The 13,565-nt window shown below is 36.2% G+C and overlaps 1 protein-coding gene across 1 annotated transcript; it reads right to left on the bottom strand.

Moving 5' to 3' along the window:
- Positions 1 to 15: 15 nt before the first annotated feature.
- On the bottom strand, positions 16 to 12,876 carry pspc1 (paraspeckle component 1). The gene is made up of 10 exons (XM_054623809.1): positions 12,291 to 12,876; positions 9,706 to 9,855; positions 9,421 to 9,572; positions 9,168 to 9,263; positions 8,863 to 9,059; positions 8,184 to 8,268; positions 7,973 to 8,078; positions 3,993 to 4,050; positions 1,318 to 1,454; positions 16 to 932 (listed from the first exon to the last, which is right to left on the bottom strand). Exons 1-10 carry the CDS (start codon positions 12,660 to 12,662, stop codon positions 609 to 611), a joined length of 1,677 nt encoding a protein of 558 aa, XP_054479784.1. The 5' UTR covers positions 12,663 to 12,876; the 3' UTR covers positions 16 to 608.
- Between the last annotated feature and the right edge of the window lie 689 nt (positions 12,877 to 13,565).

Genomic DNA, 13,565 nt, shown 5'->3' with positions numbered 1-13,565 from the left:
AGACAGAAGTTCCTACAAATATTTTATTTCCCTTTCCCATCAAATACAAGATGCACCTGCAGAAACATTCATTCACTTTATGCTTGTACATCTAATTAGCCAAGAGTAACAGTATGTTTAAAGGGATGACCACAAAGTATTACCAACTTGACTCAAATCAATATTCAACCTAATTCATCTTTTTTTTATTTAAACAATCCCACACAGCAGCTTCATAAAGTGTTTCCAAAATAATAGCATCAACTTCCCACAAAGGCCATCTTGGCATGTTTTGAAACATGTTTACACAGTTTATTAGGGCAGACGAAAAAAAAAGGAAACCATTTCGTTCCGAAAACATGGATGGGAAAGATATGAAAAATATTACGTATAAACATTGCAAATAAGTGTCAATCCAAAGAGTTATCCTTTAGTTTAAATCGATCACGAAATAAATGCTCCTTGTCCCAACTTGCCTTACTGGAAAAATCTAATAAAAAATACAAAACTCACAAAACTTTCCCAGAGGTGGGAGCAGGCCAGTGTTAAAAAAATAAAAAAATAAAATAGATGATAGGGCAGGGGCCAAACAAAGATCCATTAGTACCGCCTCCGCGATCAGACAGGATTCAGTATCTGCGGCGCTTATTGTTTGGCCCATCAAAGACTCCCCCTTCTGGACCCCCCCTCCCAAATCCTGGGGGTGGTCCGACTTGAGGGCCCAATGGTGGCGGTGGCTGCTGCTGCTGCTGCTGTAGCTGCTGCTGTTGCTGTAGCTGCTGCTGCTGCTGCTGTTGCTGCTGCTGCTGTTGCTGCTGCTGCTGTTGCTGTTGCTGCTGTTGCTGCTGTTGCTGTTGCTGCTGTTGCGGCAACGGCTGCTGCTGCTGCTGCTTTGGGGACTCAACTTCTGGTCGCCCCCCCGTCGATCCACCCTGCGGGTATCTATCTTTTCGCTGAGGCATCATTGAGTCAGTGTTATAAAAGAGACGGGATGTTTGAGCGTCAGAAACAAATGCCGTGTATCCAAATAATAATAATAACAAAAACGTTCATGAGTCCGGGTTTGATCCAAGTGTCGCCATCCGAGAGTAAAAGATGGTGAAACAAGCAAACAAAGAGAAAGAGAGGAAAGGGACTATTAGTTCAGTCTACAGTTTAAAGCTTTTTTAAAAAAGGTCTGATTTAAAATAAAGCCGACTTAAGGGATAAAGAATTACTTTTATTTTCTAAAAACAGTTCGACTGACGTTTTGTTATATTTGCAATGTTCTCATAGAGTAGTCGATTTAAAGATGGACTAATCATGGATAAGCTTAATCTGTTTTTCCTGATACATTACCATGGCTCCATTCTCTGACATCAACGGTGACCCCATATTTGCAGTTCCCTCTGGGCCAATGGCTCCTCCCCTTCCACTCATGCCCATCATTTGACCCTGGTTACCAGTGGGCCCCGGAGAGCCCTGGTTAAAGCCATCTACACGCAAAACAACGGAGCATTGGTTTGTGATTGGTTGGGTCAGTGATTAGTACCCGACGCCCCGCAAGAACTGTGGGAGCTGAACGCTTCAACTCATATCAATGACAAAGGTTATCGTTGGCTTTTAACGTTGGCTTTTGATTGACAGCTAATGTGATTATCAGTCATCTGATGAGGACTGCAATTTAGAATTGGTATTTTGCTTTAAAAACAACTTTGCAACTCATTTAACAAGCACCCAAACATTACACGGTGACTGTTAACATTTATCAGCTGAAGCGAGACCTTTGTAAACAGTTCTATAATTTATAACTAGCTATATATATATATATTTATAAAAAAAGATGTCACTAATACAACCAAGAACCAACGTTAATTTAAAGTAGTCAACAGGTGATATATTAGGCTAAAGTAGTAATAACAGTCACATTTTACAGATAGGATAGACAAAGAGAGCAGACTGTGTAATTAATAATGAGAGAATCTATCTTTGCTAACTAAATTTGACGTTTCCCTAATTAAACCTTGGATTGCACATCTTCTTAGTCATGGCGCACACGGAGTTGTTAGAAAACGCCCTTGGACCATATGGGAAAGCAGACCAGCACAGACCTCACAGGTTCAATCCCAATCACACAGATAACAGAATCTTCTCCTATCATACTGATCTAAATATAGATTTTAGTGTAGAAAAATACTACTAACAATGTTGAAAGTACAATCAGATGTTTGACTTTTGACTGCAATTTCCCAACATGTTGCTAGAATACACTTTTGGCCATTGCCACCTTGGTTTATTGCAAAGGAGTCAACCATATCTGGACTGCAGAGGAGTGACTCTGTGGTAGAGAAGCAAGCCCCGCCCTAAAGCATCCTGCGCTTTATGGTCCATTTTACTCTAACCATGATTTGACAAAGTGAACATCATGCTGAATTGAGGAAGATTTGAAACTAGAGATTGAGACCATAAACTCATGTTTACAAAGTTTACTGAGGTAATAAATCAAGTCAGAAGTAGAGCCATTTTCTCATAGACTTCTATACAACCAGAGGAGTCGCCCCCTGCTGGCTATTAGAGAGAATGCAAGTTTAAGACACTTCTCCAGTGGCTCTACTTTTCAGTACGCCTGGCTGTACCATGATGAATAATTCTAACCGTACACAGCATGGACAAGTGAAACAACACATCTTAAAGTGCCGATACCACCTATCGTTTTAAATTGTAATTACAAGTAGCCAAAGGGGGGAAAAACGTATGAGTCAGCCTCCGAACTTTGAGTCAGATAGGATTTTTTTTAAACCGACCGTGAAATGAATTACAGAATGGCTGCAGATGCACTCTGCTGGCAGTTTCATCAAAATAGTATCCAACATCAACACTAAATATATCAAATGAGCTAATTATATAGGGGCTATACACTGTTGGACGTTAACATTTTATTAAAATACTGTGAGTTTGGCAATCAATGTGTTCTTGGGTTGAAAAAATGGAAATTCGAAGTTAAAATTTTGCAAAAGCTATTCATGCTTGGCTGAGGTAGAAACGTGGGAAACAGACTTGGCAAATAATTAATAATGTAAATTAAGCTTGAGGCTTAAGTCCCTGCTGAGGTGCCCAAAAAAAAAGCCGCAGACGGAAACATCTGTTCTGCGCCGAGCAATGACACCGTAACTTTACTCACATTACTGCATGACGCCAACAGATCAGCCATATTTCCATATTATTTGAGGTGACTGTTAAAACACACCAGGAGAAAAAAACAGAACAACCAATACTTTAAAGACAATAGCTGACCCCCCCCCTCCCAGACAAAAAAAATGGATCCTATCGTAATTTGTGCAACAATAATAAAATTTAAAAAAAGAAATACAATAGAACCCGGCAGTTCTTCATATAGATGATGTGCAATCCTAGGTTGTAATCTTTGTGTGGTGAAGAGCCACCATGAACCTCTTACAATCTGTTTCACATATTAGACTTTAACCTCAGTCCCCGGCCCCTCATCCATTTGAAAACAACAGACGTTTGTCTCCAACATGTATTGCTTACTTTTTTTTTTTTAAGTGCTAAATACTTGCTGCAGCCTTTAGGAGCCCATTTGAAAATGTACTTTAAAGGCCACTATAGCGCATAAATGTCAAGATTTAAATCATTCAATTTAAAATCTGCATATTACTGAGGATGAGAGCTCAGGGACAAATATTTCTCAAACTATGAGACCTCACCCCAACAAAAAACAACCCCGTTCAGTACACTGTATATTCCGCTAGTATAGACATTATGTTGACATGTGGTGCATTATGTTTTATGTCCTTTGCATTGCATCCCATGTGACTCCATTTCACACCAAAAAGGAGTCAAAACATAGTTAAACTTAAGTCATTACAACAACATTAATTCATCTTGTTGAAGAGGAGCCACTTGGGATGCAAGACACATAAAAGTTATTATTGACAATAAGGCAGTCATAATTCACTCATCGTCACTTCATCTGGTCTTTGTATCAACCAGCCTTTACACAATCATGCCCGTACCTCCCATATTAATGGCTCCACGAGGGCCCAGCTCACCCACTCTCATTTCCTGTTCTCTCTGGAAAAAGTGAAGAAGAGCCTTCAGAACAAACCTCGACTGAAGAACAAATCGGATGGGCTATCGTCCAACACTCGCACTGTAAAAGCAATGATTTTCTACACAAAACTGATGATAGAAATTGCTCGTAGCTCTTAAGGAATGTCATTATTTTTCTTTATCGGTGATGGAAAAAGTGAACTTAAGGTTCATCTTTAATGCTTCCTTGTATCTATTTAAACTCTGGCAAGGCAGAAACATTTTCCATTCTTCTGCCGGTCCGTAGATTTACTGCTCACAGACAAGTTTATCGCATTCAAAGTGCAAAACTCGTTTGCGAGTTAATCAAATCTAATGGTCTGGAGGTATGCAAGCGTAACTTTAAAAAAATAAGCCACATAAAACGGGCTTCAGGCTATTGTATTCACACACGCATTAATTAAGAGTTTTAAGCATTTATTTACGTCGGCCTCAAAACCCAACCACAATTAAAAGTTATGCGATAAAACATTCACAACATTCACCCATTCACACGGGGTCCTGACACACCAAGCAACAGCAAAGCCCCGATCTATTAATTGCACGTGAACACACAGCAAATACCACAGTGTAGTTCACGCGGTTCCCTTCGCTGTTTGAGAGCGTTTACTTGGAGGAGCTCAACCCCGACACAGAGAGCAGAGGAGAAGCTGAAACTTGATTATAAATTAAACCAAAACATTAAAGTACTGACAAAAGCAACACTAACATTGGAGCCAATTAGTGCCTATCCCAAACAGGTTATCTGTTCTAACATAGGCCTACTTGTCTTAAACCGGAGAATAAATAAACAGTACAAAGCGGTATTTTAACTGTTGTTTGGCATTGGTACCAACAGCCCAGGGTGGGGGCGTAAACAGGACAAACGGCACTAATGCGGATTCAACATTCATTAGCCAAACGTCTGTTAAGAATGGCCGACTACAGTTTACGGTGCTGGACGTTAGAGCGAGCGTCGGCTTGGTGTTTCAGGGCCAAAACGCACAAAAACTAAAAAAGGTGCTGCGCTATCGGTTCATTCATTCATACATCCTCTCACAATAAACAGTTATGGATACATTTCGTACACACTCAAACTGACACGCAATCCTCTTTCTCTCTCGGTTTCACACAAACACACATCAAATTTAAATTCTATAGTAATAGATTTAACTGCCCAGGATTGAGCCTGCTTTAGAATTTAAGTTATTAATGAAAATATTCCAATGAAACATCTAGACAAGGCTTAATCCAAATCACTGAAAACAATTGGACATTAATGACAGAAAGTTAGAAAACTCACTACAATGAGTCAATAAACTGTCACCAATCTATACATTTCAACACATTTCATCACAAATGTAAGTGGTAAAATGCAGTTGCGGGTTACGTCGCAGAACACTGGATCTGTTTGTTTTTGTCATTGAGGGCCTTTGGTGCTTTAAAGGGTTAGTCTGGATTCCCCAAGTCACATAAACTAACAGATCAAGGCAGCGGTAGACCAGCAGCTACTCTAAGGTGACGGTAGAAAATGAAGACATCAAGATCATATTGGTCACACTGAAAGGTTTGAAATTTGTTGTGCCACATACTTTGTGAAATTTGAGTGTATATGTTTAATTAATGCAAATATTGTGATATTCAACATCTGTATATACTTACCTGTTCAATATGTTATGCAATTACAACAAATAGTAAATGAAAAGTGTGATGAAACCCCTTTATCCACTAAAATCTATGACATGGCAGCTTTAAATCCATCCTTCTTCAGATCTAACAGTGATGCCTGAGCTGCAGCTAATATAATCACTAGATGGAAACGGGTAGAATTTATGTATGACTCATTTGCAAAGATGTTCTATAAATATTACAATCCACACCAACTGTATGACACAACACACGTGCCCGCCTCAGCTTAAAATTACAATACAAAAGAAACTTCACATGTATTTCATCAAAAACGATCTGTGCATTGATAAAAGTAATCATTGGTGTTTGGAGAGTAATTGACTAAGTGAAGAGACTTTGTTTTTTGCTGGAGGAGTCAATATGAGTTGAACGGATAATCCTAGATGCAAGTTCTGTAACTAGTGTGTTACGTGCATGTAAAGATGCAGACTCCAACTGGACCTCTAAACAGGGCAAAGGATTTGAAGAAAAAGTTATGACACAGAAATCAAAAACATAGTCACACCAACAGACACTCATACTGATAGTTAAGTCACCTAGAATATGTGTAAAATAAAGGATTATCTTATTTTTGTGATCCAGTCAAATCGGAAAGATTACGTAACGGCTTCTTATCACCGCAAATCCACTTCAATGAATTAGCACTAGCATTCCTTCTTTAATTTTTTTTCTTAAAATCTTCTCTTGGCTGTTGGAGCACGCTGTGCCATGAAAGGAATTACCTTTTTCATAAAACGTATCAATTTCTAGGCCATAAGTCTGTAGCTAAAATGATCTAGGGTCTGTAGTCAAACTAGTATTTGTGATTGTACATATTTTAAACATGAGTTAAACTATATTTACTACTCTCATCCACTTATGCAAAGCTCCATCAATTTTGTTTCCTTATGCTATGAATATCTGTCGGACTGGCGGTTCCTATAAGGTAAATAATGACGAATACAAATTCCTCCAACTTACAGGACAGAACTAGAGCTCCTCTATAAACGTGCAGCTGCATCACAACTCAGAAAAACACATTTATAGAACACAAGAATGTTGAGCAATAACCTGCTTTACCAAAAATGCATAAAGGTATTGTTCCCCGGCTAATCGCTGATCTATGATTATGAGCTCACATTTATGTCTTTATTTAATTTGTTCAGGAAACGGAAACAAGAGCAACACCTGAACAAGGTGGTATTAAGAAAATAAATGGGTTCATTTCGTGACTGGATAAGAATGCCGATCAGAAAGAGTATGAAAAAGACGGATCTGTAGAGAAAGAGGACGAGTGAAGACCAGAGAAAATGAGTTTTTTTCTTATGGATGATTCATTTCTTAAATTACTAATTCATTTATTAATAATACATTATTAATAAATAAGTGGTACAACTGAAGTGGGTATTTGTCCGATCCCATGTGACACAATGAGCCACAGTGTTACAGTAATGTCTTACCATTGAAGCCTGACGGCAACTATTAAAATATAGGAGAGTCATTACAAGTATGAACATATTGCGCACATATATATATATATATATATATATATATATATATATATATATATATATAAATATATAAAAATAAACATCACTCAAAGCTGCAACAACTATGAGGAAAAAAGAAATCCCTGCACAGCAACAAAGTTGAGCCGAGGTTCTGCTCAAATGTAGGAAAAGTAAAAGCACCTGAAATTAAGAAAGAGGCTTCCCGCAAACCAGAAACTGGGCTCAGGACAAAGTTAAAATGTGATGGTATTTTTCTAATTTCCAGCAGATCATTCCTGTTGTACTACATGTTCAAATGAGATAGATTTATAGATTCACCCTGAAAACTGCTGGAAAAACTATAACAATATTGTAACGTCACAGACCATTAACTGAGGATGCGGCAGTAAAGTACAGACATACTGCTTAGGAAGCCAAGTATGTACACTATAAAAGCTGTTGACATCCATTTTACACTATGATACACAAATACCATGATATTTAGTATATCAAGGCAAACATGCTTTCAACACTGTACATGCGTTTCTACCTTCTTATGTTTTAAATGTTTGAATTCAAAAGATTAGTGGAAGAACAAGTAAGGAACAAGAGAGTGGTTATGTTTGCATTTGCAGGATATAAAATTGTTAACCCGACAACTTTAACTCCTTGATGGGTGTAATTCTTGATTGCAGGTGTGTGTAACTGGACACGCTTAAGTGTGTTTCTAAGTGTGTTTGAGTGCTGTATATCCCAGCTGTACTCACGTTGTCCACGTAGTTTGGTTTGAAGCCATCTGGGTGCCGTCTCAGCTCCTCCTGTTCTCTGTGTCTCATCATCTCCTCCTCTCTCCTCCTCCTCTCCTCTTCATGCCTACAGCCAGAGAGCGTAAAGACGGAAAACAGTCAAATAAAAACACAATCAAATAAATCTATTGGACTCTCTGTCTTAACGATTTGCTCAAGAAAGGAAACGCACCTCATCTCTATCTGCTTTCTTCGCTGCAGCTCCTGGTTGCGGAGCTCCTCCAGTCTCCTCAGCTCCTCCTGGCGCCTCATGAGATCTGGAAGAAGGGAGGAAGACAACATTAGTGAGGTGGACAAGCAGAGGAATGAATAACGGAAACAATCACATTTTGAGGTCCAAAACCGAAAAGGTAAAGTATGCACGACTTAAGGTATGGCGATCGTGACAAGTAGCAACCACATTTTCACACTTATTATGTCCAGTTTCAGGCAGCATAATCCATCCCCTATTTTATCCTCTCAATCTTAGTCAATCCATCACCTCACTATATAGAGCCTCCCACTAAAGCCGACATGAACCCACCAAAAGAAAAATGCAGCTTAATTGTGGGGCAGTGTGGTGTCTGTCGGACTGCGATTGTGTTTCTAAATGTGACTGGTGTCAGGAGCGTTTGACAGTGAGGGAGTCAGTTGACTGAAGGATTATCCCCTCCTTTTAAATTATGCTGGACAAGTTTGTATTCTGTAGTACAGCAAAGCGACACAGTGCAACATTTGCTTTCTATCACAAACTGAAAGGTTAAAATGATTATTTAAAACAAAAGGTACATCACGAAGGCACAACGCTGCCTGATAATATACAAAACAAATGTTAGATACCAAGTACACTAAAGCAGCCCCTAAGCCCCTACCTTGTCTCATTAACGTGAGCTGATGTTCATGTTTGGCCGACTCCAGCTCAGCCTCCAGTTTCTCTTTGGCCTCCTTGATGTTCTTGTCCACTTGCTCTCTTTGCTGTTTCTCCATCTCATGAAGAGCTTTCCAGCGGGACGAATACTCAAACTCAAATGTCCCAGGCTGAGCAAAATGGGGCATCTGCTCTCTTTCCCTGGGGGGAAAGGAAATAAATACAACAAAAAAATGTCAAAATGTTCTTAAAAATTAAACTGAAGCACATCTTAACTATATGATGATAACAAGTCATCGCTTTACTTACTTATAGTACGATGCAGACTTCTGCAGCGCTTTTTCAGGATGTCCATCCTCATTGTCAAATTGATCCGAGGGCTCAACGATGGCCGGACAAGGCGTGCTGAAGAAAGGGAGACAACAATGAATTAAACCTGTGATATTATACTGCAATGATGTTGATTGATGTCTTGTACAAATCTAAGGTTTCAGCAAATGCGGGAAGAGCACAGAAAACAAAACCGCACTCATCCAACCCCCATCATCCCCACGCTGCTTACGCGGTCAGCAGCAGCGCTCCCTCCGTGCAGCGCTCCAGGGCTTGGCGTGCAGCTGCTTTGTTTGTAAACTCGACAATGCCTTTCCCTGTGGGGCGACCGCGGTCATCTGTCACGACGATGGCCCGTTCCACCTGCCCGAACTCAGAAAACGCCTGATGGTAGAGGAAGGTTTCCAGATTACATATCATTGCACAGAAACAAACAAATTCCACAGAGCAGCACACACACAGGAAGTACATTTGACAATCAAGTTGAATTCCTGAGATTTTAACATTCTTGTTATACCTGTTCCAGCAGCTCATTGGTTACAACGGGCAGCAGGTTGCGCACTGTAAGGGCAGCAGTGTGTGTAGCAAAGCTGACCCTGATTGGTCGGTTATTCAAAACAGTGCCGTCCAGCTCAGCTTTAGCAATCTCTGCCAGCGTCCGGGTTTCCTGGAAGACACGGGATTAAAAAAAGAAAAAGGATGATGGAACCACAGTGAAGCAGATTGTGGCATCCATAAGGGCTGCAGAATACATTTCATTACAATTGTTATCTTCACTTATAGCCATTTAACAGTCCCAAAATTGCATGTGTAGCGCTGTGTTTTCAACTTCAATGCAATGTTATGTCTCAGGACACATTCAGGGAACCTGCTGACAGTTTAACAGAAAGGCTGCAATTACAAATGCAGGTAATAACATAACATTCCTCGAGACAATGCGAAATGTCATATGCTGCACTTAAAACCCTTTCATGCATAGAGGTCACTACAGCGGACGGCTATTCAAATGTTGTTTTCTTGTATATGCATGGGTTTTGATGGCATCACTGACACTAATACACTGTGCAATACAATAGTTACTGTCTGTATATATAATATTTCAGTTGCTGTGGATTCTTTACTGTTTTTTTATTGCTCATTTATAATACTTGTTTTGAGGTTTCTTTTTACTATGTCTCTTGTTTGCACTATCCTCTATGCTGCTGTAATCCTGTAAATTTCCCCGCTGCGGGACTAATAAAGGATTATTTTATTGTATCTTAATTCCTAAAGTACTGGTCAACAAGTAGGGGAAAACGTGTGTTTACAGGAGTTTAAAAAATGTATACAAGGGCACTGTCAGATACATACTTTTCTATATGAATTATCAGAATCATGTTACAAAGGGCTATTCTTTATGTTTTATTTCAAAAAGTGGGCTAAAAAATAAAGTGAACCAGGATGTCAATCTGCTATAGTTGTCTTGATGGAACCTTGATTTATTTTGGGGGAAAAAAGTATTAGCTGACAGAACGGTCACAGATTACAAAAACATGTGGAAGCCTGGTGGAAATATAGAAAATAAACAATTTCTAGAGATCTACTTCATATTTAATAGCTAATAGACACTAATACACTGTGCAATACAATAATTATAATAGTCTCTGTCTGTATATATAATATTTCACTTACTGTGGATTCTTTACTGGGTTTTTTTGCTGATTGCTTATTTATAATACTTATTTTGATGGGGTTTTTTTATTTTTTTTATTATGTCTCTTGTTTGCACTATAACCTATGCTGCTGTAATCCTGTAAATTTAATTTAAAAAGGATTATTTTATCTTATCTTATTTATTGTAACATGAATTTTTTTTTTTTTTTTTTTTTTAACTTTTGGTACTTCTTATATTTATATATATATATATATATTTGCAAATTATTGCATTATGCAATACAATAGTTATACTTGTCTGCATATATAATATTTCAGGTACTGTGGATTCTTTACTGTTTTTTATTGCTGATTGCTTATTTATAATACTTATTTTGATGGGGTTTTTTTTTTACTATGTCTCTTATTTGCACTATAACCTATGCTGCTGTAATCCTGTAAAGTTAAATTAAAAAGGATTATTTTATTTTACATGTGTAATAAAATACACTGTGCAATTATAGCTATAATAGTTTTTCTTTATTGTGGATTTTTACTGTTTTTATTGCTTATTTTATATATATAAATAAATATATAAATACATATATATAACAATAAATAAATATGTATATATAAATAAATATATATATAATAAATAAATACATATATAAATACATATATATATATAAATACATATTTATATATATATATAATACATATATATATATATATATATATATAAATAAATATATATAATATATATATATAAATAAATATATAAATAATAAATATATATATATAAATATAAATAAATATAATATAAAAATAAATAAATATATATAAATAAATATAAATATATATATATATAAATAAATAAATATATAAATATAAATATATATATATATAAATAAATATATATATATAAATAATTATATATATATATAATATATATATATATATATATATAATAAATAAATATATATAAAAAATAATATATAAATAAATATATATAAATAAATAAATATAAATAAATATATATAAATAAAAATATATATATATAAATAAATATATAAATAAATAAATATATATATATATAAATACATATATATATAAATAAATATATATATAAATAAATATAAATAAATATATATAAATAAATATATATAAATAAATATATATATATATAAATAAATATATATATAAAAAAAAATATAATATATATATATATAAATAAATATAAATAAATATATATTAAAAAAAATATATATATATATAAATAAATATATAAATAAATAAATATATATATAAATATAAATATATATATATATATATATATATATGCTGTAATCCTGTACATTTCCCTGCTGCAGGACTAATAAAGGATTATTTTATCTGATCTTACTGTAGTGTAACACATATATACAAGAAAACAACATTTGAACCTCTATGCATGCAATGCAGTCCATTTACCAGGCGGATGAAGCCGAAGCCCCGGTCTCTGTTGATGAAAACCTCGCTTATGTTCCCGTATTTAGCGAACATGCTTCTGAACTCGTCCTCCGGGATGTCCCCGGGCAGGTTCCCGATGAAGAGCCGTGATCTCTGGGTGAACGTCCTCTCCCCGGGCTTCCTGAAGCTGGTGATGTCCAGGGTCATCTCGGCCCGGCCCTCCGCGGTTCCCTCCCCGGCTCCCTGCGCTGCTGCTGCCGGCGGAGGGAGCTGCTGCGGCGGCGGCGCTGGGCTGCCTTTGTTCCCCGGAGACTGCACCGACACCGGGGACTGTGTGCCGCTTCTCACCGGCGGAGGAGAGCTGCAGCTCTGCGGCATGTTTCTGCTCGCCATGCTCTGATGAAATGTGTTGTTAAATGTTGTTTAGGTTGAAGAAACTTTGAGGTTTGTTCAGCGTTTGAGGCGCACACGCTTCCTGGATTTCAAAGATGGCGGTGGATGCGTGCGCAGCTTTTTTTCGGATGCATTCGAGGTTGTGGGAAATTTAAAAATAAGATAAAGATAAATTAAGATAAAATAAGATAAATAAAGATAAAGATAAATGAAGATAAAGATAAAGATAAATTAAGATAAAGATAAATTAAGATAAAGATGAAGATAAAGATAAAGATAAAGATAAATTAAGATAAAGATAAATTAAGATAAAGATAAAGATAAATTAAGATAAAGATAAATAAATGAAGATAAAGATAAATTAAGATAAACATAAAGATAAATTAAGATAAAGAAAAATTAAGATAAAGATTGTTTAAATTAAACAAACTTTGAGGTTTGAGGCGCACACGCTTCCTGGATTTCAAAGATGGCGGTGGATGCGTGCGCAGCTTCTTCTTAGGATGCATTCAAGGTTGTGGGAAATTTTGGACACCCAACTGGAAGATGGCTGTGGGGATAAGATAAGATAAGGATAAAGATAAATGAAGATAAATGAAGATAAATGAAGATAAAGATAAAGATAAATGAAGATAAAGATAAAGATAAATGAAGATAAAGATAAAGATAAATGAAAATAAAGATAAAGATAAAGATAAATTAAGATAAAGATAAATTAAGATAAAGATAAAGAAGATGAAGATAAAGATAAATTAAGATAAAGATAAATTAAGATAAGATAAAGATGAATTAAGATAAAGATAAAGATAAATTAAGATAAAGATGAAGATAAAGATAAATGAAGATAAAGATAAAGATAAATTAAGATAAAGATAAAGTTAAAGATGAATTAAGATAAAGATA

This window comes from Anoplopoma fimbria, chromosome 22 (assembly GCF_027596085.1).
Source record: "Anoplopoma fimbria isolate UVic2021 breed Golden Eagle Sablefish chromosome 22, Afim_UVic_2022, whole genome shotgun sequence".
Lineage (NCBI taxonomy): Eukaryota > Metazoa > Chordata > Actinopteri > Perciformes > Anoplopomatidae > Anoplopoma > Anoplopoma fimbria.
The sequence above is the reverse complement of the archived record's forward strand: the minus strand, read 5'-3'. Positions and strand labels throughout refer to the sequence as shown.